General features: G+C 45.1%; 1 protein-coding gene and 1 long non-coding RNA gene across 2 annotated transcripts in view; both read left to right on the plus strand.

Annotated features, from left to right (window-relative positions):
- Positions 1-18,446, plus strand: part of LOC121920179 — a 39,502-nt gene extending 21,056 nt beyond the window's left edge. The window contains exons 2-3 of the long non-coding RNA XR_006101688.1: positions 6,137-6,182; positions 18,420-18,446. This is a non-coding gene — a long non-coding RNA (uncharacterized LOC121920179). The remainder of the gene's footprint in view (positions 1-6,136; positions 6,183-18,419) is intronic.
- A 2,666-nt stretch (positions 18,447-21,112) lies between these two features.
- Positions 21,113-24,797, plus strand: part of SHB (SH2 domain containing adaptor protein B) — a 197,788-nt gene continuing 194,103 nt past the window's right edge. Inside the window, exon 1 of the mRNA XM_042448509.1 lies at positions 21,113-22,255. Within this exon, the coding sequence (XP_042304443.1) occupies positions 21,560-22,255 (696 nt within the window). The 5' untranslated portion in view covers positions 21,113-21,559. The remainder of the gene's footprint in view (positions 22,256-24,797) is intronic.

Genomic DNA, 24,797 nt, shown 5'->3' on the forward strand with positions numbered 1-24,797 from the left:
ATATATCTAAAATCAACTACGAACCCAGCTAATGAATAAAACAAAAACAAACAATGGCCCTGAATCTCCAAGACCTGAGCATGACTGTTGAAGACAGGGTGACTTGGAAGTCTCTCATTCATGGGGTCACCATAAATCAAACTCTGCTTCATGGCAGTTAACAACAACCTTGGACTTCTCCAAACATTGATCAGAACAGAGACTGCAGTTAAGAGATAAGAAGAGCAAGAATGGGAAGAGCCGCAATGAAAGAACTAGACAACATCTTAAAGAGCAAAGATATACAACTGGGCACTAAAGTTAGAATCATCCACCCCATGGTATTCCCCATCACCATGTAAGGATGAGAGAGCTGGACAGTATAAAAAGTGGATAAAAAGAAAATCAACTCATTTGAGATGTGGTGCTGGAAAAGAGTGCTGAGGATACTATGGACAACCAAAACAAATTATTCCTTGTACAGATCGAGGCTGATCGAGGCTGAAATAACCTTAGAAACCAAGAAGCTGGGCAGACTGCCCCTAAGGGGTGGCCTGCAGCTACCTCCACTTTCACCGGATCAGGGCCATGGCAACTACACGCTGCGGCCCTGATCTGGCCTTTCTAGGGGGCAAAAAGGAACCGCAAAAAGTGGCTCCTTTTTGTGCCCTGGAAAGGGTGCCATAGCCGCAGCAGTCTGGACAGAGTGCCAGAGTAGCACCATGACACCGTGTGCTGTGTGGAGTGGCATGTGCTGTCATGCATCATGTAAGTGCCACACCCTGAATCCGCCCCCGGGCAAGTCTTTATGGCCGGTGTGCACAGCCCCCAAGATGACCAAATTGAGGCTGTCTTACTTTGGCCATATTATGAAAAGGCATGACTCATTCAAAAAGACAATAATGCTGGGAAAGGTGGGCAGTCATAGAAAGAGAAGAAGACCTCACCCCAGATGGCTAGACTCAATCATGGAGGTCATGGGTAGGAATCTACAGGACTTAAGCAGAGCAGGGGAAGACAGCGGGTCTTGAAGATGTGTCATCCATAGAGTCACCATGACCTGAGGCAGTTAAGAACAAACAACAACAACAACCAGAGATGGTAGAAAAGGTGGGAAAGCTAGAGAACAGTTTGCACTTGCCTATCTTAAATTCAGTACAAAGGGGGGCAGGGAGGAACTATGTACAACTCTGTACAACTCAAGGTTAATCAGTCTGAGCCCTGGCTACCTTCATGCAAGAGGGAATGCAGAGAGAATTTAGAAAGGCTAGTTACATACACCAAGGCAGCACATCCAAATACTTTTTTTACTTAATTCTGGAAATTCTATGCTGCCTAAATTTGCACACAGCCAGTGGCAAGTGGTGGTGGTGGTCAGGTTTTTTAAGGGGAAAAAGCGCTGTAAATTTATTTCCTTTCTGGTTCAGTTTGAATGTTCCCAGACATGCAGAAAACAAATGCATTTGTCCCTGATTTTGTGGGAAATTATCAAGAAAAATAATTAGGAATAAATGAAGCAGACATATTTGAATGTGGGTGCTTTGAAAAATATTGGCTTGGGTCCAGAGTTCCCTTCGCTCACAAAGTGCTGTGAGAATGGGGAATGGAGCTGCAAAAGTAATCTTTGCCACCTTTTCCTTCTCATGCCATCATGGTGCCGCCTGTGTGGATGGGGGCAAGCCATGATGGCGGTGCCCTCACGGACTAGGGCTACTGGGCATGTAAATGCCCAGCCTCATCTAGCTCTAGTTCGCGGTGAGGACTCCACAAAGTGCCAGTTTGTACCGGGCCTATGTGTGTTTTGGCTGTGCCTTTTATTGCATATTTTAATGTAATTTTATAGTATTTTCAGATGCTCTTGACAATATTAAAAAAATTGTATATATGTGTTTGTGTGTGTGTTTATCTGTGAGCTGCCTTAGGTCCCTTCTGGGAGAAAGGTGGCACAAAATATAGGAATGGGCAAAAATCATTTCTTCTCCCCTTCCTCCAGTGGGAACTCTTGCTGATCTCAGTTCCTTCTCTGAATGGAAGGAGCCTCTCTGCAAAAGCGAAACTCTTGATCGAACACTGTTTATCCACACACTTGGGATCATGATTGGCACAGTCCCAATTAATACTTGGCTGTCCCACTTTTTCAGCTACTTTTGAAATGTCCCAGTCTTTCTCTGCCTCCCATGTTCCCTTTACTTCACTTGTTGCAAACGTAGGAGAGAAGCAGATCAGCAGCTTCCAGTTGCTTCCCAATTCGCTCCCAATCAGCATGGGACCATGGTGACCAGACAGCCCCTTTCTTTGAAAGGCTGCTGCCACAGTCCCACACAGGCTGTCGCAAAGGAGCACTTTTTCAGTGCTCCTTCTCTCCCTGGCTTCGGGCAGCCTTAGGCGGCCTCAGAGCAACTTCCAGCCCCTCCAGGGGCATGTGTCGTGTGCACACTCCACCCCTGAAGCAACCAGAAGCTGCTTTTTTTTTTTGTCTGTCTGTTTCAATTGAAAATTGCCTTTCCCAATAGGTAGAAAGTAAACTGCGGCAGCTTCTCCTAGTTTATGTTTTCTTAAGTTTTAGTTAATTTATAATTAGTAACCTTTCCCCTCTTGACCACATTCTAATGCTGCTTGCCCACATGTGTCCCAATTTTTATCTGTCAATATAGATGGCTCTGTGGGGACACTGAAGCCGAGATGATGATGTCTAAGCTTTGAGCTACCTAACTGCTGCCTGGGGGTGAGGTGAGACTTGAATGTATTTCGCAAATTAAAATTTTTGCACTCACTTAACTCAGCATTGTGTATTCAGTTAACTGGGACCTCATTCACATGGGGGGGGGGGGGGTTGTCTTTTTTTTTTTTTTTACTGGAACGATTCAAATAACCTGACTCACGCATTCCGGATTTGTTGTTCACACCATGGAACTTCATCCTTCCAGGAACCACATCGCTTCGCATCTCCACAAGTTTGGTTACTCACATATGCAGGCACCCTTCCCTTGTCCTGGCACCCACCAGCACCCCTCAGCCAGATAGAGGGGGGGTCAGCATCCCCTTTGCTCTCCCCTCCTTTTCAGCTCTCTTTCCTTTTTTTCTCCCCAGCAGCAGCTGTTCCACTGGTGAAGGGGTAGTGCTTTCCTGACCGCGTGGGCCATCGATGATGCAAATGCATTTGAACCTCATTAAAGACATGTAGATTTTTATCTTAAGTCTATTTAGGTCTATTTGCATCATTGTTCACACAACTGACAATGCAAATTGTTTGTACAATCTCAGAAAAAAGGCTGATATCAATTTTCTTGGGATAAGTGGATTTTTAGCGCGTGCACACACAAAATCGAGTGCATTTGGAATGCGTATGAACAACAAAGATTCATCCTAAATTCATCCTGGATTATTTTCATCATGTGAAGAAGAGAGGTGAGGAGAAGAGAGCAGAGTCTTGCCCTTCCCAGTAGATTCAGACAACAGTAAACTACTATACCCTCTCCAAGCTTCTTCCTTTTTTGCCAGCTTGACCACACTCTGGTGTTGCTTGGCCACACATGTTCTGGATTTCATGTCTGAAATTTTGTGCAATATGCTGTACATGTTCTTTCTTTCTAAAGAAGGTGGAGCCCTAAATAGTGATGATGAAAAAGAGAGGGATGGTGAGATCTAGAATGCTAACATCTGCCAACAGCACTTGCAAGAAAGGGTTGACTATCTCTTTTGAGGTCGCTAAAGCGGCTGAAAAGAGAGAGAACAGAGGATTAAAATACCAGAGCCATCAAAAAACTAAGGACTTTCTGACAGTGCCTGTTTGACCAGACCAGCACTGGGTTGGTTGTTATTGAATTGCACAACTTTGTTCTTGTATACCAAACATTGGCATGAGATTGATGCTACTGTATAATTATAAATGTGACTGTCATGTACAGTCTAAGTTTCAGTTTTTGCAAGGGGTGGGATTACTGTTATAAACAAGAATGTGATGTAAGTTATCTGTATGCTCAACCAGTGTAACAGCAGGTCTTCTCAACACAGAAAATCACAGTAGCTATTGCAATGGGGTGAGGGGCTTCTGATTGTTGAGTAAGTCCTGTTCAGAAAAATAACTGCTATAATCTTGTGTGAGCAGTTCTTTTGCCATAGGATGGTGAAGAGAATAGGCTCCATGTGTATGCACATGCAGTTATTTATAGAGGTAAGTTATGAAAAATAACATTGGCATCAGCTATACATCCTTGAGAAAGTAAATCTTAACAAATTCCAATATGAAACAGATCTGAGTGGCATCTCCAGAACCAGTGTGCAGATTAGAATATGGTTATTCTCCAGCTTCTAATGTAGCTCTTGATTCATAATTATATATAATCAACAATGATAAGCTTTGCATTTTCAGAGAAAATGCATTTAGAAATGCTATTTTGTAGGGAAAATACATTAGGAAATATGGGTTTAAATGCATTTGTGTTACGGATTTTCTTTTTAAATCACAGATTAATTTGGAAATGGAACAAAATAGACTTATGGGTGACAAACATACTGAAATGACATGGACTAAAAACAGACAGATTTCTACGCAGCTCTTTTGGCCTAAATCCCCTAACGGCACTAGATCCTGTCTGACCCTGAAAGCTAAGCAGGGCCAGCTGTGGTTTGTACTTGGCTGAAAACTGCCAATGAATACCTGGTACTATAGGCTGTATTTCAGAAGAAAGATCTGGCAAAACTACTTCTGAGAATTTCTTGCCTAAGAAAACCCTATGAAATTTATGGGGTTGCCATAAATCAACAGGCAACTTAAAGGCACATACACACACAGAGAGAAGCTATTACAATATAAGATCTCCATGATTATTAAAGAGCTCAGTTCACATGTGCAGTTTGATATGGCAGTCCTCAAGATATTCCTTGCATGTGTGGCTGAGCCATTCCACCAACACCACTGACAATTCCTTCATATCATCTAGTCACGCCAGCTTGAGCACAATGCTTTTCAGTGGAGTTAGTTCACACACTCAGCAGGATGTTATTCTGACTTAAATCCTGCTGGTAGTCCCAAATAAAGGTCCAATCCAGATGGGCCTATAGTGCACCCTCATCACGTAAGGAGTTGGCCGAGGGCGCACCGCCCATATGTGCCTCAGGGATGCTTAGCGTCCACACGTCACCCCCCATAAAGACGTCACGAGTGCGCCACTGGCGCACTGTGGCATCATTATGGCGCCGCAAAAAGAACCCTCTTTTTGTAGGTTCTTTTTGCTCCGCGAGGGAGCCATGCGGTTTGTCCGCTGCGGCTTCCGTGAGGAGCAAAGCAAGGCATGGGCAGACCGCCCTTTTTGGGTGGTCTGTACCCCACCAAAGTAATGTTACTGAATGGTGAGTCAACAGTTATGTAAATCCAATTGATTCAATTAGTCTACTCTAGTTGGAACTACCATTATTTACATCTGCTCAAAGAAAGAACTAACAGGGGTCTTTTACACTACATAGTTATAAATGATATAGCTCCATGCTATGGAATGATGGGGTTTTTAGTTTTGTGAAGTATTTAGAATTTTTTGCTACAGGGCTCTAGTGCCTTTACCCAAACTATGAAACCCAGAATTCCATAGGAAGACAGTTAAAATGGGACTAACATGCTAGGATTATGATTAGGGTTGCCAGAGTGAAAACTGGAGAAGCTCCTGTGATATTGTTGAGCAAAAGTGGGATTTCAGCAGGCATTGCTTGTCACACAACCAGGTAACAAGCAACACCTGCTGAAATTCCTTTTTCTATACAACCATTAAAGATACAGTAGCCTTCTCTAGTTTTCACTCTGGCAATGCTAAGTGTGAAAGAGACCAAGGAAAACACGGTAGTGAGGGGAGCAGCAACAGTAGATGAGAAGATAGATGGGACAACTGAGAACAGAGCAGCTTGGGACTTCCTAGCTTGCCTTAAGGGAAAATGGAATAGGAAAATCAAACATGCGCTACTGTATTTAAGAATTCTTGCTGGTGGACATGTTACAATCTCTTCCCTTTGAAGTGGACTCCTGTAACACAGGGGAGAACAAATGGTCTTAATGTCATCTAAGGCTCTATAGTGTGGAAAAATGACTAATGGAAAATGACTTTCAGATTAATCCTCATTTTTGCTAATATAATTGCTGTTTTTGTTTTGCCTCTATTCACTGTAGTACTACACTGCTCTGGCTGTCATGATCCAGTGTGGCTATGCATCAGGTAAGTCACAGTCTTCTAAGCAGGCAATGAAGAGTGGTGGGATAAATTTGCAACTGGCAAGGATTAAACCTAAGCCTGCTGTTTGCAAGGTACAGGCAATGCTTCTTTACAAGCCACATGAAACACAGCTCTAAGCAGTTGCACAACTTAAAACAAAAAGCCCTTTCACAGTCCACAGCTTCCTCCAGGGGAGGTGTGGCTACAGATGATATTTAATTTATCCATTAAAAATTAAAAGGGACTAGTGCAAAATAAAGCCACTCATCTGTAATTAGCTTTTTAAAAGCATTAAATAGTGTTTCAGACACAGAATAATAATAAAAATGCTCTGTCTTTCACTGCATTTGGAGAAGTTTCAGAGTACTGCATGCCTGGCCAATTCATGCCCCACAAGCCAAATGGAACCACTCAGTGATCTATGGTCCACCACCAGGGACACAATAAATTTCCTGTATACATTGGACTATCACAGAAAGAGACTGCCAAGAATCTTGTAGCACCTTTGAGACTAACTGAAAGAAAGAAGTTGGCAGCATGAGCTTTCATAGACTTATGTCTCCTTCGTCAGATGCGTTTGAGGAAGCAGACTTAAGTCGATGAAAGCTCATATCTTTGAATTCTGCCAAGAATCTGTCTCATATTCTCTAAAATTTCACAAATTAAAACCAGGACACATGTGGCTGACCAATATCACAGTGTTGTCAAAATGGCAAAAGTTATTAATGTGGAAGAATACACAAACTGGGAAAGGCTACAGCAGTTTGCTTTTGAGTCTACAGAGAAGGAGAAGATTCCACTCCTCCTCTTCTCTCCCTTTGCTGTTTTGCACTTTGAACTCAGTTTGCAGCAACTGTAGTAAGCTGAAAATAAAGGGGTAAAGTAGGAAGAGAAGAGAGAAACTGGGACATTTTAAACATAGCTGAAAAATGAGAGCCCAGAGGATTAAATCCAACTGCCTGTGCTAAACTGGAAAACTTGAAAGGTATGCTATCAGGCAATAGTACGTTGCTGGCAGGCTACAGTTAGTCTGGTGAATACAGCAAGCCATACATATTCAAGGATTCTTTATTCATAAATTCAACTATCCATGGCTTGAAAATATATAAATTCCCAAAAACAAACCTTGATTTTGCTATTTTGTATAAAAGACATCATTTCACTATGTCATTGTATTTAATGGGACTTGAGCATCCATGGGTTTTAGTGTCCATAGGGGGTCCTGGAACCAAATTCCAGCAGATATCAATGGCACACTGTAACAAATTGTGCAGCCCTGGTATATTGTGCACATTGCAGTGACTGAGTTTTCTAGAGGTTGTGGTAGTTCATAAATGTAATGTTGTGAAGCTTTGGTATAGTAAGTGGAAATAGTGTAGTAGCTGAGGCAAGAGGTTCCTGTGTTAAAATCTTGCTGCACTCACAAACTCATTCGTAGCCTTACATGAACCAATATTGATCATTGTGTGATCAATCATTTTGTGATATTGTGTGATCATATCCAACATGGCATAGTGGTTGGAGTGTTGGACTGGGAAAAGAGATTCCAGGGTTTGATTCTCAGTTCGGCCATGAACCCAGCCTTGGGCAAGTCGCATGCTCTCAGTCTCAGGGGAAGGCAATGGCAAACCCTTTCTGAACAAATCTTGCCAAGAAAAATCTATGATAGGGTCACCTTAGGGTCACCATAAGTTTGGAATGACTTGAAGGCACACAACAACAACAAGCGCCCAATTGAATTATGAGCAGATCTGGTAGTATCTCTCCACTGCACTCAGAGCAGATTCAGGAGTACAACAGGATATGCCACTGGGCTGCCTTTAAAATAATGTACCTCCACTAACTTTTGTGCTCTAATGAGAATCAGGCAGCTATATCTGGGATCCACCTTCTCATGCCATGGACTTATATTTATGTGAGGGGCATTATGGGGAATGGCGATGGCTCCCAGGTCCAGTTTTTGTTTACTACTGTCATGCAATAGACCCATTTAGAAGGAATGGCTATGACCAGAGGTTCCTTTCAAATGTGGAGCAAGCTCTGGACAGGCAGTTATTTTGATAGGCTTTGTATATGAAGTGCTCTCCATTTTTGAAATGTGCTGAGCTATAAGTGACAGCCAGCATGGCATAGTAGTCTGAGTGTTGGACTATGACTATGGAAACCAAGGATCAATTCCCAGCTCAGCCATGAAATCCACTGGGTGACCTTGGGAAAGTCACATGCTCTCAGCCTCAGGAAGGCAATGGAAAGTCTCCTGTGAACAACTCTTGCCAAGAAAACCCCATGATAGGGTTGTCTTCAAGTCGCCATAAGTCAGAAACCACTTGAAGGCACACAACAACAACATAAGTGCTGCTGGGTATTACGTTATAATCTGACCAAAGTAGAATCAAGTAACAAATCAAGAGAAGCTCCCAAAGAGTAATCATCACTAGTCATCACACAATTTCTTTTCCTTTCCTCTGGGAAAGAAACAGTTGAGTAGAATGCCTAATTCTTTAAAGAACAAGAGGGATTCAAAATTGGTTTCTTTGGGTATGATCAAACCAAATTTAAGCACTTACTGAGTCCCTATGATATTTTAAAAGACTTGCTTGCATTACTTCCTTTGTGATTAACTAGCCAACTTTTTTTGTTAGTATTACAGTAACACCTTTCAGTTTCAACTGGAGCCAAGGCCTCATTGTTCTGCAATGGCACAGAGCAACCCATTCTTGGCTGTCCTTCGCCACTTAATTGAAATGCAGTTTGAGATGAATGGGGATTATGGGTGGATACAAAAAGGAATTGTCCTCCCTTTGGTGCTAGAGTAATTGTTTGATGTTCACACTTTGACACTTCAGCAAATGTTTGGATTAAGTGTTGTTTTCCTGTTTAACACCCTAGCTGGGGGTGGAAGAAGGGACAAGAGTCATTCTTTAGATGCCTGCTAATCTTAGTTCTCACCTTGTTAACTTTCAAAGCGTAGGCTTTTTTTTTTCCCAGCAAAGAGAGCCCTTGGCACTTTAAAGACTAACAGGTTACTGAGAGATAAGCTTTCCTAAACTAAAACCCGCTTAATCGGAAGCTTATTAACTTTCTTTATCCTCTATGGTAATTGAATAGTATGACTGTGTATACATATATTATGAACACATATCCTCACACTCATTTCCCACCTTTCTAATCTTCTGTCTATCTGTTTAATTACAAAGTAATCATATATTTAGGTTACCCTAAAGGCACCAGATCCTGTGTGATCTTGGAGGCTAAGTAAGGTCAGCCCTGGTTAGTACATGGATGGGATGCCAGTCAGCACCAGATGCTGTAGGCTACATTTCAGAGGAAGGAACTGACAAAATGGCCTCTTAGTATTCTTTGCCTTAGAAAACTCTATCATATTCATGGGGTTGCCATAAGTTGACAGGAGACTTGAAGGCACATACACACATAATAATATATGTGTCTGCTCCAAAATAATACCCATTGCAATTGGTGAAGCTTATCCCTAAGTGTGTGTATGATGACAGTCACAGTTCCTTCCCTTCCAATAAGCAAAAGTAGCTACTTGGTTATAACAATTTGCAAAATCCACATTAGGATAAAGCTTCTTATTCAGCCTGCTTGAAGGGCACAAACTCAGTTCTTAACAATATCCACTTTACTTTTTGACTTAGAGATCTGTAAAGTTGCACAAAGCGAGCCAGGGTGGTATAGTGGTTTGAGTGTCACTGGGAGATCAAGAACTGAATCCCTGCTTGACCCTAGAAACCTACTGAGTGACCTTGGGCAGGTCATGCACTCTCTGTACTGGCCCTGGAAGCGCTGGGTTGGGGATGTGGCAACTGTGGCGCAAAAAGAAGCCACAAAAAGCAACTTATTTTTGCACCGTGGAAAGGGCACCATAGCTACCGCCATGGCTCTTCTGCGGTTCTTTGGTGCAGCGCATCTACATGCTGCACCAAAGACACAGCATGACACTGCTGGGGTGGGGTGCGCTGCATGATGCTGGCATGGGGGCAGGTGACTCACGGTCACCATACCCCCACTCTGCCCTCACGCCAGCATTTCTTGCCAATCTGTTGAGGGCCTCAGTTTCGGATAAAGGCAAGAATAAACCTCCTTTAAACAAATTCTGACAAGACAACTCCTTGATAGGGTCCCCCTAGGATCACCATAAGTCAGAAATTACCTGAAGGCACACCACTACCACCACCACAATGTTGTGAGTAAGAAAATATCAACCCCTGTAACATTCAGTACAAAATTGGAATGCAGTATTAAATTCACAAAATAAAAGCATTGTAAAAGTCTTTACATTAGTTTGTAACTTAAGTGCAGTCTTGCTCAAAGTGAATCAGCTATGAGGGAGGGATGCCTTTATTGATTTCCAAACAGATCCATGGAAGAAATCTCCCACATCTTAAGCCAGAAACCAACAATCAAGAGTAAGTATTATGACCCCCAAATCCCTGAATTTGATTCCCTGGTGGGATCTACAGGAGGTCTTCATTTCTAGATTTCAGTTCATTGTGGGGAGCAATGTTTTGGAGGGGGCATTCTCTCAACTGAACATATAAGAGATTTGCAGTGCATGGATTGAAAGTAAGAGGTACGTCCTACATAAGTATATTCCTGTTAAGTTGTCTTTGCTTTTGTACCTTCAATATCTGTGTAGAAGAGGGAATTTCAGCAGGTGTTGCTTGTCATACAGGAAAAAACTGCTGAAATTCTCTCTTCTCCAAAGGTACAGAAGCTCTGACCTTTATTTTACCTGGCAGCATTAATTTCCTCCATAAAGCAATTGTACTCAAACACCATGAGGTACCAGACATTAACGGGAAAGCACTGCTTCTTCAAAGTGGTATTGCACATTTTTTGATTGTAATAAACTGCAGGTATACTTGATTTTTGCTTATGAAACAGTTTTACTTCTACTCCTGATTCTCATTTAAATAATAAAACTGTGTTTTTGGATTGTGTCGTTTCAGACTATAAGTGGGTTTTCACAAGAGCTGAAAGGCATCCACTGAAAAAAACAACCAATAAGAAAACTAGCATCTTACAGAAAGGTTTTTAGTCTAGTCTTCTTCCTGAGATGCTCGTTTTCCAAGTGAAGTGAACTGTGGGTGCGTGTGTTTGTGTATATGTGCATGTAGGAGAGCCAGCATGGCATAGTAGTTTGAGTGTTGGACTACGACTCCGGAGAACAGGGTTCGATTCCCAGACCAGCCATGACACCCACTGCCTGACCCTGGACAAGTCATATGCTCTTAGCTTCAGAGGAAGACAATGGCAAACCTCCTCTAAACAAATCTTGCCAAGAAAACCCCATAATAGATTTGCCTTAAAAGCAAGTCATCATAGGTTGAAAATGACTTGAAGGCACACAACAACAACAAATGTATTTATATGATGGGTCTCCACCTGCATTCTGAAGTGGTACCACTATATAATTTCAGTTACTGCATCAATTTCCAAATGGTGTGCTCCAACAAGCATTTTTGTTGTTGTTCCTTGAACTCATTTTTGACTTATGGCAACCCCAAGGCAACTGTATCACAGGGTTTCTTGGCAAGATTTTTCCAGATTTTGAGTTTGCCTTTGCCTTGCTCAGGGAATGAGAGAGTGTGACTTGTCCAAGGTCACCCAGTGGGTTTCCATGGTCAAGCAGGGATTCGAACCCTGGTCTCCAGAACTGTAATTTAATCCAACGCTCAAACTGCTATACCATGTGGCTCTTCAACAAGTATGCTCATGTGCTATAAGAAAACAGTGATTCAAGAGACGGTATACATTTCATAAAAGAAGCCCAAAATACCCTCCCCAGAGGAGGCTGTTTGCTATAAATTTGTTGCTCTGGCCTTGCCTACTTCCAGTAAACTTCATTCTCCATACACACTCAAGGTCTATAATGACACACACGCAGTGCAGTCCTTATGTTTCTGTCAAAGCGACTGCTAACTAGAAAGAAGCAAACTCAGAACACAGTGACTCAAGCAGACACATGTTTCTTCCTGTAAGATTTAACTGTAGAGCTAGGTGGGTCTGTTGTATCATAATGATCCAATGGCATCTATATAGCAGAATTAGTCAGTGCTGAAGGAGGTTTGGCAAGGACCATGTAGTAGATCATGTAGAGACACAGCAGGCAGCCTCCATATGTGGGTGGCAACTTTGGGCTCACAAAACCCTTTGATTATTTACCTAATTTGTCTCTCATGGCATTCAAAATTGCTCTTACAGAAACATTAATATGCCTTGGTGCAGTAAGTAATCAAATGCAGAGGTAAATTTATTATGAGAAATATCTAGCAATTTTGTGCTATATATAGCTCCATATCCAGGGCTAATGTTAAAAGAGATAATGTACAAATTATAATTGGATTCTAAATAACATTTCCAAATAACCTTCACGTTTCCTGAAGGGAGATATAGTGGTATACCATGACAAGAGGAAAAACGATGTGCTTTTGGATGCAGGCAGATTGAAGATACTGTGCCATAGCAATTGTTTTATTCTTTTACATAGAATCAAGGGTTTCCAATCACTATACCTTTAAATCACTATGCTTTTACTATACACAAGCAGAAAAACAAAAAATATTGTGAAATAATTATTAATAAGTTCATACTTGTCATACAGCGTTGCAGCCGTTTTGTTGCTGCTTTGGTGTTAGAACATTCCTTTTCATTGATGGGAAACACCTGTCAACAAGATCCCAAAAACGTTGCTGTAGCATTTCTCCTCAACTCCGATAACTCCCTTGCATGGCTGTTCCGGTATTGGGCAGTCATATAGTGTCAGTGTTCCCTCCCCAGTAGTGTCACTAAGGTGGTGCAGGAGGTGCAAATCACACTGGGGTGACACTTCATAGGAGGGATGAAACCTGCTTGGGCCCTCCTCCTGCTGTGAGGGTGGGTATGTGTGTGCAGTGCTGCTGTTGGTCCCTGACCCTTTTCCTTTATTGCCATGGCTCTCTTTGCCAAGGAGGCCAAGTGTGCACCCGTCCTGCCTTTTCTGCTGCCATGGCTCTCAGTCAAGGGAACCAAGGCAATAAAGAAGGAGAGACAAGCAGGCAAGCACCCTTCCCGCCTTCTCCACTGCTGCGGTTCTCTCCAACAAGGGAGCCAAGGCACTGGAGTAAGAGGAATGAACGTACTCCACTCCCACATTCTCTCATGGCTTTCTGGGTCTGATCAGGCAGCGGGTGGGTAAGGGGCTGGGGACAGGGGGACAGGTGAGCAAGACAACAGGAGAGCAGGAGGGAGGGGAGGACAGGCTGCCACCACTACTGCTAGCATCCCTTCCCAGGCACCTAACAGTAATGCCACCAATGCCCCCACACCTTGCCAAAGAAGAAATGACTGTCTCCTTGTGAGGAGACATAATCTTTCTTCAGCAGGAGTGAAGTGGAGAAGCTGGGGGGAGCAGGGAGATAGGGTTAAGGGTGGATGAGGAAGAGAGAAGATAGGGACCCTCAATGGTGCAAAAAGCCCCATAGTGAAGAGAGGTGTGGTCATAAAAGCTGCAAAATTGGTATGTTTTTGTTCTCTTTTAGTAACACAATTGCGGCAAGACCCAAGGTGGGATTGTGGCTTGTGTGATAAAGTCCTAAGTCAGAGCTGACTTGAAGGCACGTTAGCACAACAGAACTTCACTAAACACATTGGCCCAAATGCAATTTGGGAGCAGATTAAAGATTGGAATGAGATATATTATACTGCCTTCTAATAACTGGAAAAGAAGCATTACAAGACCTTTTCAGGACTTTAGATAAAATTAAGGTTAGTTTTCTTTGTTGTCTTTGGGGTTGATAAGGAAGGTCTTATGGCAACATCCATTTCTACATAAATTTGTACAGCTCTGTCTTATCTACCACTTGAATTGTTTGGGGGGGGGGGTGAAGAATCCCCACGGGTTTTTGTGCTGGGAGTAGAAATGCAGACATTGAGAAGAGCGGCATGGAGTCATACCATGAGCACTCACCGACTCTGAAAGACTCTGACTCTGAAAGATAGTTTGAAAAGCAGTACTTCTCAAATAGTGGGGCGGCCCCCCCAGAGGGGGGCGTGAGGTTCCGTAAAGGGGGGGCATGAGGCTCTTTAAAGGTATGTTATGCAGAGGTGTACTTATAACAATTTTATAGACAAATGATACTATTTACAGTCGTGCGGGGGGCGTGAAATGTTTTCTTCTTCCTAGGGCATGACAGAAAATAATTGAGAAGCACTGAGCTAGAGCAATGTCCATGGCTAGTAAACTGGGAAAACAGAAATCCGAGGGAATTTCACCTCAGTCACAACCAATTCCTGTTTGTTTCTGGTCTTTAAGGCCTTGCATGCATATTTTGTGGCAGAGGAGGATGTAAGAAACAGTGGCCCGTTACAGACGGGCCTCTAAGTGTGTGGTGAGCATGTACTAGGGTTAGGAAGTGGCGGCGATTCCACACACCCCCAACCCTATGGCAGTGGCTGTTCCACACGGCCGCCGCCATGACTACGTCACAACCAGGCCGCCTCCAAACAAGGCGGCGTGGTTGTGATGTAGTGGGGCCACACGAGGGTGCCTAGTGCGTCCTTTCCGCGACCCCGGAAGGAGCTCCATTTCGGAGCTCCTTCCAGCTTTGTGTTGCTAGGCGCAGCCTTTAGATGGCTGCGCCAGTGATGCAGAGGAGAAAGGGGCCAAGCTGCCCCTTTCTCCTCCTCCCCGCTGTCGCCGGGTGTCCTTGGGGCTTCAAGCCCCGAGGACACCCCTTTCCTTTTGCCACTTCCCCGCGGCCTGAACAGTGGCAGATCGGGGCCTCAGAGGCTGCCGTTCTGGCAGCTGAGGCCCCGATACACCAGGGAAAGGAGCGCCTACAGGCCACCCCAAAGGGGCGGTCTGTAACGCGCCAGTACAATATACAAGACAATTTGAAGTAGCTCTTCAATGCTTTCTGGTTTCCAGTTGTTTGATTATTACAACAAGAAAGGGGCTTTTCACAAATCTAAATTAGGCTGTTAGAATCTCTGACATACAATAATAACTTATGGAGATCTCAACTTCCAGGCCATAAGAATTCTGTGCCCCCTCCCTGTGAAATTTCCTCCAGCTTCCAAATTTCTAACATTGTAGAGAGTGAGTCATTGAAAATTATTCACAGCTGGGAGTCTTATATTTGCTGCCCCTTTTCTTTTGATGCTTAAAATCTGCTTCTAAATGCTCAACTGAAGTCTTATGTTACTTCTTGTTGTGTGCTTTCAAGTCATTTCCAACTTATGGTGACCCTAAGGCGAACCTATAATGAGGTTTTATTGGCAAAATTTGTTCAGAGAGAGCTTACCTTTGCCTTCCTCTGAGGATGAGAGAATGTGACTTGCTCAAGATTACCTAGTGAGTTTCCATGGCTGAGCATGGATTCTGGTTTCCAGTGTCATAGTCCAAAATGCAAAGCACTACACCATGCTGTCTCCCAATGCTAGAAATTTGGGAGTGAAGGGAAAAGGAGACTTCATCCCCCCCCCCCTATCACTGAAGTTAGTGGAGTGCAGGGAAGCAGAGTTTCACAAAATGATATGTAGAAGGCAAGCCCAGCCCAGTAATAGATTCAATAACCCAGCCTAGGACATTGACAGCTAAATCCAGTTGCTAGTCACATTGAATCAATGGGGCATGGTAGGTCAATTCTTATATCAGTCCCATTGATTCAGTGGCTACTCAAGTTGGAATGGACAGTGACTGTGGCTCTAAAAATGCTGGTAACATTTAGGGGCTGGCGGGGGGGGGATAATCCATGATAAAAATACATATTTTGCATTTGAAGTGTGACAAGAATAGAACATGGATGTGGTGTTGATAACCTGGCAAGACCCTCTGAACATATCTTGTCAAGAAAACCCAATGAAAGATTCACATAATAATCATAATTTATATCTTGCTTCTCTGTTACAAAAACAACAAGAGCACCTTAGAGACATTGTAAGTTGGAAACAACCTGAAGGTACACAACAACAAACCTGAGGATCTTAACACTGAGGTGGTGGTAGTGTGACTTTGCCTCACAGCTTTTGACCAAAGGAGAATTTCAGGCAGGCCAACTCTATAATGGAAGCCTCTATGAACAGCTCAGTCAAAGAGGATCAAATATTACTCATTGATAATCAGGCTTTCTTTCTGTTCTGACCTTGCTTTCATTGCCTAGAGACTTGCCCAGTCCTCAGCTGGATGAGAACCAGGTCTGACATGGAGGAGGTCCTGCAAAAATGGCATCACTGTTGTGCCCCTTGTAATGTTCAGGGACTCTTGTGATGTGCAAGTCTTCCCATTTGTACCCTATATTGTTGGTGGTGCTGCTTGCTGGGGCAAAAGAGGTCATAATGTAGAGAGGATGTATTCCTAAATGTGATGGGGGAAGACTTTGCCATATGGGTATCATTTTTTCTGTAGCATACTTGTGGTGCCCCATTTATGTAGCTCAACTCGAACAATGCAAGATCCCATATATAGCATCTGCAAATTGTTACTGATCATAGAGGATTTGCTCCCTCACAGAACTAGAAAAAAATCATTATTTTTTGCCAAGACTTGTTTGTACTTTCTGGTTTTAAATCAACAAAAAGTTTAGTGGTACTTTACTTACATACTTGATTTACTAAGATAAATGCTTTTGTAGACTTCATCAGAAACATGTGGTGTTGTGGCGCATGAAAGCTTTTGCCATAGTAAAATGAGTTATTTTTGAAGGTGTCTCCAGATTCTGTTGCTTTGGCTGATCAGAATAGCCTGTTGAGTCCCTAGGAACCTGTTTTAAATGTCATCCTTTTATCCCACCAGCTCTCATACAAACGCTCTGAATTTCTGCCACATTCAGTGGGACTTAAGCCCAGTGCAGATGGTTAGTGAGCATACACATTATCATGGAAAGAACTGAGAGGGATCAGGGCTGTGCTTTCTGCTGGTCATGGTCTCTTAAAATTCAAGGCACCATTTCTTTTGGGGCCTCCACATGTAAGTTTCTTAAGCATGATCTGTCCCCTCCATTTTTAAAGTGAGTGAATATATAAAACCGTACATGTTAGGGACCAAATTTACAAGCTCCTGTGCAAACAATATCTGGGAAAAATGCATGAACATGGTAAAGACTGATGTACTATTTTTGTTGAATTTTAAATGCCTTCAAGTTGACTCTGGCTCATTGTGACTCTATGAATGAGAGACCTCCAAGTCACCCTAACCTCAACCATCTTGCTCTTCTGCAGATTCATGGCTGTGGCATCTCTAGTTCAGTTTATTTATCTGTAATGCAGTCTTTTCCTATTGCTTTCAACTTTACCAAACATTATATTCTTTTGTTGTGGTTGTTGCTGTGTGCCCTTGAGTCATTTCTGACTTATGGCAACCCTAAGGTAACCCTATCACAGGGTTTTCTTGGCAGTGCTTCTTTAGAGGGGGTTTGCCTGCCATCCTTTGAGGCTGAGAAAATGTGGCTTGCCCAAGGTTTACATGGCCTAGCTAGGATTCGAACCCTGGTCTTCAGAGTCACAATGCAACACCCAAACCACTATACCAGCCTGGCTGTCTACAGTCTTTTCTAGTGAGTAATTGCTTCTCACGATAAGGCCAGAGTATGCCAACTTCAGTTTATTGTCTTCTAGAGAGAGTTTGGGCCTGATTTGCTCTAGGACCCATCCACTGATCTTTTTAGCAACCCACCGTAATCTCAGCACTTTTCTCCAGCACCACATCTCAAATTAGTTGATTTTTTTCCCTATCAGCTTTCTTCACTACCCAGCCTTCACAACCATATATAGAAATGGAAAATGCAATGACATAGACAATCCTAATTTTAGTATTTAATGATACATCTTTACACTTCGGGATCTTGTCTAGATGCAAACACATTTCTAAGCAATCTGAAAACAGTTTTCAGAGGCACAATCGTTTGGACCATTTTTATATCATTCCAGATGAAAGAATCCAGCACAGTTAAATTGCTAGTCAGCTAAGCTGTGCTGCAAAAGAAGAGGGGGGAAAGGGAATATACAGCTCAAATACGAACTTACCATAAGATCCAACAAATCAAAACCAGGCCAGAAAGCATTTTTGAAAATTAGTAAGTGGGACATAGCGGAGCTATGGAATATGGGTAATATTGTCTCGGAAGTCATTCAGGTGTTATCCTTTTGTGAATACTATTGTTCTGCTTCTGGAATTATCTTTTGATTTCCATTCCATTCTAAATTAAAGTTCTCCTTCTTTCCATCTGCTACTTCAAGGTCTCTGCACACCTCCTCTGTGCCAATATCAAATGGATATCACAGAGGGATGACTGGAGCATACAGATGCAAGGGCACCCCAATGCGAGAGACTGCCTTGCCCTATATAAGGAGATCCACTATGCTCAGCATGGGGAAGCTCAAGTGCATGTAGACAGGAGAGGGCGATCAAGATCAGAAGCTGCATAATCCCTGCATTGATAGGAGTGATGGTGGACGATAAACCTTGTGTTTACACGTGAAAGAAATCCAAGTGCACTCCCCTCCAAGAGCAATACTCTTTCATCCAAGGACATTTACACTGGTAGTCCAACCATTCTCAACTTAATTGCTCATTCTTCCCTCCAGGAAATCCGTTCATGTCCCCAAGCCTTCTCTTGGATATGTTTGTCCTATAAATATGCCTGCCCAGTCACCCCCAATTTGTTCTTGTTTGAAGCCAGACAGGCACTCTATCAGTATCTCACCTGACTTCTCAACATAAACTGGCCATGCCACAATCCTAAGGCTGCTGCTGAGCCTTTTCCCATCTCAGTGTCCACTGAGCTACATGTCTGGAATCAATATGGTATTGCCCTGTGAAAACCCCTTTAAGAGGCTGTACAGGGGCAGAGGGAGGCCACCCCTTTCTTGCCCAGATCGCGGTTGTGGCTACCTCACACTGCAGCCCCAATCTGGCCTCTGGAGGGCACAAAAAGGAGCCAAAAAGCAGTTCCTTTTTGCATCCTCCAAGGGGTGCCATAGTTGCAGGGGCACGGCTCTATGGTGCTATTGAACCTGCACTCTAGAGTCCTGTTTATTGGAACCATGATACACAGGCTTCATCTCTGCTTTAGTTGCCCGAGCCATCTCAGCTGCTGTCATTTGAGCTAATAAAATCCCCCTATTTCGATATTAAGTGTGGGTGCCCTCTTGAGACCCTTGCATTTTGGGTTACACACTATTCCTTACACCATCTGTCAGTATGTCCTGCTGAACAAGAGGTATGAAGGGGAAATATTTTCTCACCGCAGAGACAGGTTGCCCCCGGGCCCCGGCCCTTCTTCCGCAGCGGCGGCGAGGAGGACGAGGCCTAGCTTCATCCTCCTCCTCCACCACCGCGGTTCAAGGGGCGGCTGCAGCTTAGTGGCCCAGAGGCAGCTGGACCTTGTACGGTGGCAGCAGCGAGGATGAGGCCAAGCTTCGTCCTCCTTGCCGCCGCCACCGCAAAAGAGCTGGGTGCAGCCTGGACGCCTCTTGGCCTCCAGGGACATAGCCGGGGGGGGTGTTCTTGGGGTCTGGACCCCCCCTTCCATTAGAAAAATGAATGGTGCGTGCTGCTGCACCGCCGCACTCAAGCCCCATTATAATGGTGGCACTTAGTCTGGACCCCCCCCCTTCCTAAAATCCTAGCTACATCCCTGTGGCCTCCATGAGCAGCACCTGGCCGTTGAACTGCGGCGGCGGAAGAGGAGGAGGCGGCACAGTGACAGAGCAGGTAAGTGGGAAGGGGGGAGGGTAGGTAGATAGGTAGGAGGGAGGGAGGAAGGGAAAGAGGAGGGGAGGAGAGGGACTTTTGTCCCCAATGGTGGTGCGCGTGCACACGTGCCGCCATTTCCCTGGATTTGCCATGAGTGTATGCTCAAATCCACGCATGGCAAATCCGCGTATAAGGAGGGCCGACTGTACTGTAAATCCGAGTAGACTTGAGCCTAGTAGGAAAACTCCTGCTGCCAACCTCTTTCTTTCAAGTGAATCTCAAAGGTGCTACAGCATCTCTCTACATACTGATTCTACGGACTAACACGGCTATATCTTTGAATAATAATAATAATAATAATTTGTTTTATTTATATACCGCTATTCCAAAGATCATAGCGGTGAACAGCAAGTAAGCTAATTAGCAAGTAAGCTAATTTGCCCCCAACAGTCTGGGTACTCATTTTAGCGACCTCGGAAGGATGCAAGCCTGAGTCGAGCTTGGGCCCTTTTGCTGGTCTTGAACTCGCAACCTTGTGGTTTTGAGTGAATGGCTGCAGTACAGGCATTTAACCACTGCGCCACCAGTGCCACCAGTGCAGCAGCAACAACAACAAATTTTATTGCTTAGTCAGCTGACTTTATCAATAAAATAATATGTTTCTGAGGAAGTAGACTGAAGTCCAGGAAAGCTGCTGCCAACTTCTTTCTTTCAGTCAGTCTCAAAGGGGCTACAAGATCTCTTGACATACTGATGCTACAAAATAACAAGGCTATATATTTGACTAATCATAATAATGATGATGATGATGATATGCATCTGAGGAAGTAGACTGAAGTCCAGGCAAGCTCCTGTCTGCCAACTTCTTTCTTGTCAGTGAGTCTGGAAGGGGCTAGGAGACCTCTCTCTACAAAGTAGCCTTGGGACCGAAGGTTGAAAGGAAGGTAGGACACATCCAGGAAAAGGAGAAGGCTAGGGTTCCCCCTGAGTGTCCTTCTGAAGCCCTTTTGGGTCTGGGAATCCCTCTTTCCCGCCCAAAGGGAGAGAAGCCCACTAAGGGTCAGGGAGTTTGTGGGGAGGAGGAGGAGGAGGAGGAAGCAGCCAGGGAGGCTCCTGATTGGTCAGTCCTCTTCCCATCCAAAGCTGAGAGAGGAGGACTATTAGGGAAGCCCCTCCCCGCCTTGGAGCCCGCCTCCTCCTCCTCCTCCTCCTCCTCCTCCTCCTCCTTGGCGGCTGGGTCTCTCTGCTGCTGCTGCGAGAGGCAGGGAAGAAGGAGCCCAGGAGGAGAGAAGGAAAGGAGGAGAAGAAAGGCAGGGAAGGAAAGAAGGAAGGGCTCCAGAGAGGAGTTGTCCTTTGCGGCCCCTGGAGCCCAACTCGGCCAAGTTGAGAAGGAGAGAAAAGTTTGAGGGGCAGCATTAGGGGAAAGAGCAGAGGCTTGGGCTCCCATGGCGGCGGGGCTGGAGCCGGCCAGAGCCCAGGAGTCCTGACCCTGGAGGGCTTCATGGAGGCTTAGGAGGAGGGAGAGGGAGGGGAAGGGGAGCCAAGGCGTCCTGACCCTGGAGGGCTTCATGGAGGCTTAGGAAGAGGAGGAGGAGGAGGAAGGCGAGCCAAGGCGCCCGGACCCTGACCCTTCCTTTTGGAGGGCTTCATGGAGGCTTAAGAGGAGGCAAGAGGGAGCGTCATGGCCAAATGGCTGAATAAATACTTCAGCCTGGGCAACAACAAGACCAAAAGCCCCCCTCAGCCTCCGCGGCCGGACTACCGGGACCAGAAGCGGAATGGCACCGCGGGAAGCGGAGGAGGAGGAGGCGGAGGGCACCACCATCAGCAGCACCACCACCACCATCACAACCACCACCACACCTCGCCCTGCTTCCCCCGCCACGACACCAGCGACCTGCTCCGCGCGTACCGGGCCCAGAAGGAGCGCGACTTCGAGGACCCTTACAGCGGGCCGGGCTCCTCTCTGCGCAAACTGAGAGCCCTTTGCCGGGCGGAGTACTGCGCCCCCGAAGAGCTGCTGGCGGAGACCCCCAAAGCCTCCTCTTGCTGCGGAGGAGGAGGAGGAGGGAGCAATGGCCCCAATGCCGCCTCCTCCTCCTCCTCGCCGCAGCAGCTTTTCCGCAGCCAGAGCGAGCGCCGGCCCGCCTCTGCCACGCCGCCCGAGCCGGTCAAGTACATCTCCCCGAAACACCGGCTGATCAAGATCGAGAGCAACGAGGCGGCGGCGGCGGCGACAGCGACAGCGGCAGGGAAAGGAGGAGCGGGAGGAGCAGCAACAGGAGGGCCACCGCTCACCTGGAGCCCCACCGGCCCCAAGCTCCACAAGGCAGCCCCCGAGCAAGGAGAAGGAGGAGGCACCGCCAAGAAGGAGAAAGTAAGCCCGGATCTGGGCCTCTTTGGGGGGGCTGCATCCACACTGGAGCAATAAGCCGGTTTGGCAGCGCTTTCACTTTTTCTGGCTCAAGGCTATGGAATTCTGGGAGTTGGAGTTTGTTGTGGGGTCCCCAACTCCCAGCCCCACAACAAACTCCACCACCCAGAATTCCATAGCCTTGGGCCACGGCAGTCAAAGCCCAAGAAGGACTTTTCCAGGATGTCCCTCCTTTTCCAAGGTGTCTTCCTCTTCCCTTTTCTAGGTCTTCCTTTATATATCTTGTATATAAACTTTTCTGTCCAGGAGGGATTCCGAAGGGCCCTCCACTCAAAGTATGGCTAAGCAGCACATTCAGGGTGAGCAGAGGTCCTCCTTTTCCAGAGGTCCTCCCTTTCCATCTCCTGTCCAGGAGGGACCCCAAACTGTCTTCCATTTGGAGCACATACAGAAGGTGGAGATGGAGGACGTGTGGGAGGACGTTCAGCCTTCCTTTCCGATGAACAGTGGACCCTTGGTATTTGCTTGGGTCTAGTTCTAGAACCCATGGATACCAAAATCCACGGACGCTCAAGTCCCTTTACATACAGTGGGATAGTAAAATAGTGTCCCTTACATACAATGACAAAATTGAGCCCTTTTTTTCCCCCCGGAATAAGTTGATATTTTCAAACCGTGGATGATTGAATCCGTGGATAAAGAATCCATGGATGTGGAGGGCTGGTTGTACTTAATTTCCCATGCCCTTGTGGCTCAGGTAGCTGAATGTGGGAAGCCACTGAATGCAGGGAGACCAGGTGTCCTCCTCACCAGCAAAGGAGCATAAGGCTGTTCAAAATGGAGGGCATTCCAGAAAAAGGGAAATCATGACCAAATAAAAAGGGGGGGAAAAAACACGCCCAGAAATATAAATACATTCTTCTTGGTCCTGCGTCAAAGGGAGGACTTTTTGGAATTCCTCCTGGACAGACGATGGAAAGGTAGGACATGTCCTGGAAGAGGAGGATCTCTGGTAACCTTCAGTTGGCTCCACTTCTGGAGACCAGGATTCAAATCCCCACTCAGCCATTGGGTGAGTGAGTTTTGTCGGTGGGGATGCACAGCCTTCCTTTCTCATGCACTTGGTTTCCCATGCTCATGTGGCTTTGCTGCTTGGCATGTGAACTGGCTGGATGGCGATGGGAGTGATTGGAAATATCAGTTGGTGACATTGTCATTGAAGCAGGGTGACCAAATGTCCTCTTTGCATAAGAGGACAAAGCACTGCAAAAAGCACAACATTCATGAAAAAAGTAGGGCATGACCAACTAAAAGCTACAAACACCTAAATGAATATAAACTCATGCTTCTTGATCATGCTCCAAATGGAGAACATTTTGGAATGTTTTCCTGGACAGAAGACTGAAATGTAGGACATATCTTGGAAAAGGAGGATATCTGGTCACCCTGCCTTGGAGGCTTTTCCACACATGAGTGTTGGCCACCAGTTGTGGACTGTTACCTCAAGTGTGTGAACTCCTCCTTCCTACTTATCTGGAGTAAATGGCTGACATGCCTGTGTGAACCTCCCTCTGTATGTCTGACTTTTGCCATTGAACCCATACCTAGTATCAGTGGTGGGGTCTTGTTGTGTGCCTCCAAGTCATTTCTGACTTATGGCAATCCTATAGTGACTCTGTCACAGGGTTTCCAGTGCCGTCCCCTGAGTCTGAGAGCATGTGAATACCAAGTGGGATTCATGGCTGAGCTGGGAATCAAACCCTGATCACCAGAGTTATAGATATGGAGGGTGAGGACTGACATTGTGGGGGATGTATGGAGAGAATCTGCTTGTGACCTCTCTGAGAGTCTGATTGTCAACCACACCAGCAACGTCTTGTGAGTCTTACATGCAGGAATGTGACATCTTCAGGAGGCTTGGCTTGGTGGGTTCCTTGAAGTTCTCAATGAGTGGACTTTATTCTGTTTTGTCATCACACTTCTTCTTCCAAGGAGCTCAGGGTTAACATATTGTACCTCTCATAACTGCTTTTGGCTAGGTTGTACTGAAAGGTTGTGACTTTTCTAGGGCTGAGTCAGGATTTGAACATGGGCCTTCCCAAGCTAAATGAACCACATTCTACATTGGCTCTCCCCAGACACTCCTCTAGGAATGAGTTCTCTGAAACTGTGGCGCAGGCAGAAGGCTCTTCTCTTTGGCATGGAAACTGAAATAAGGAACATTTTCCTGGTGTAGGTGTAGGTTATTAAGACTGTTACACACTCCATAGGTCCGCCTCCACTACACATTGTACAATTGCCCAAACTAGAAACTAAAGTTGTTGTTTTTTTCTGGGTAGTGTGTTGAAAGTGATGGTGAGAGTTGAACATGAGTCAACAGTGTGATGCAGCATCTAAAAAAGCTAATGTGATTCTAAGCTGTATCAACAGAGGTATAGTGTGTAGACTGAGGGATAATAGTACCATTCTATTCTACTTTGGTAAGGTTCCACCTGGAATACTGTGTCCAGTTCTGGGCACCGCAGTTCAAAAAGGATGTTGACAA

This window comes from Sceloporus undulatus, chromosome 2, assembly GCF_019175285.1.
Source record: "Sceloporus undulatus isolate JIND9_A2432 ecotype Alabama chromosome 2, SceUnd_v1.1, whole genome shotgun sequence".
Taxonomy (NCBI): domain Eukaryota; kingdom Metazoa; phylum Chordata; class Lepidosauria; order Squamata; family Phrynosomatidae; genus Sceloporus; species Sceloporus undulatus.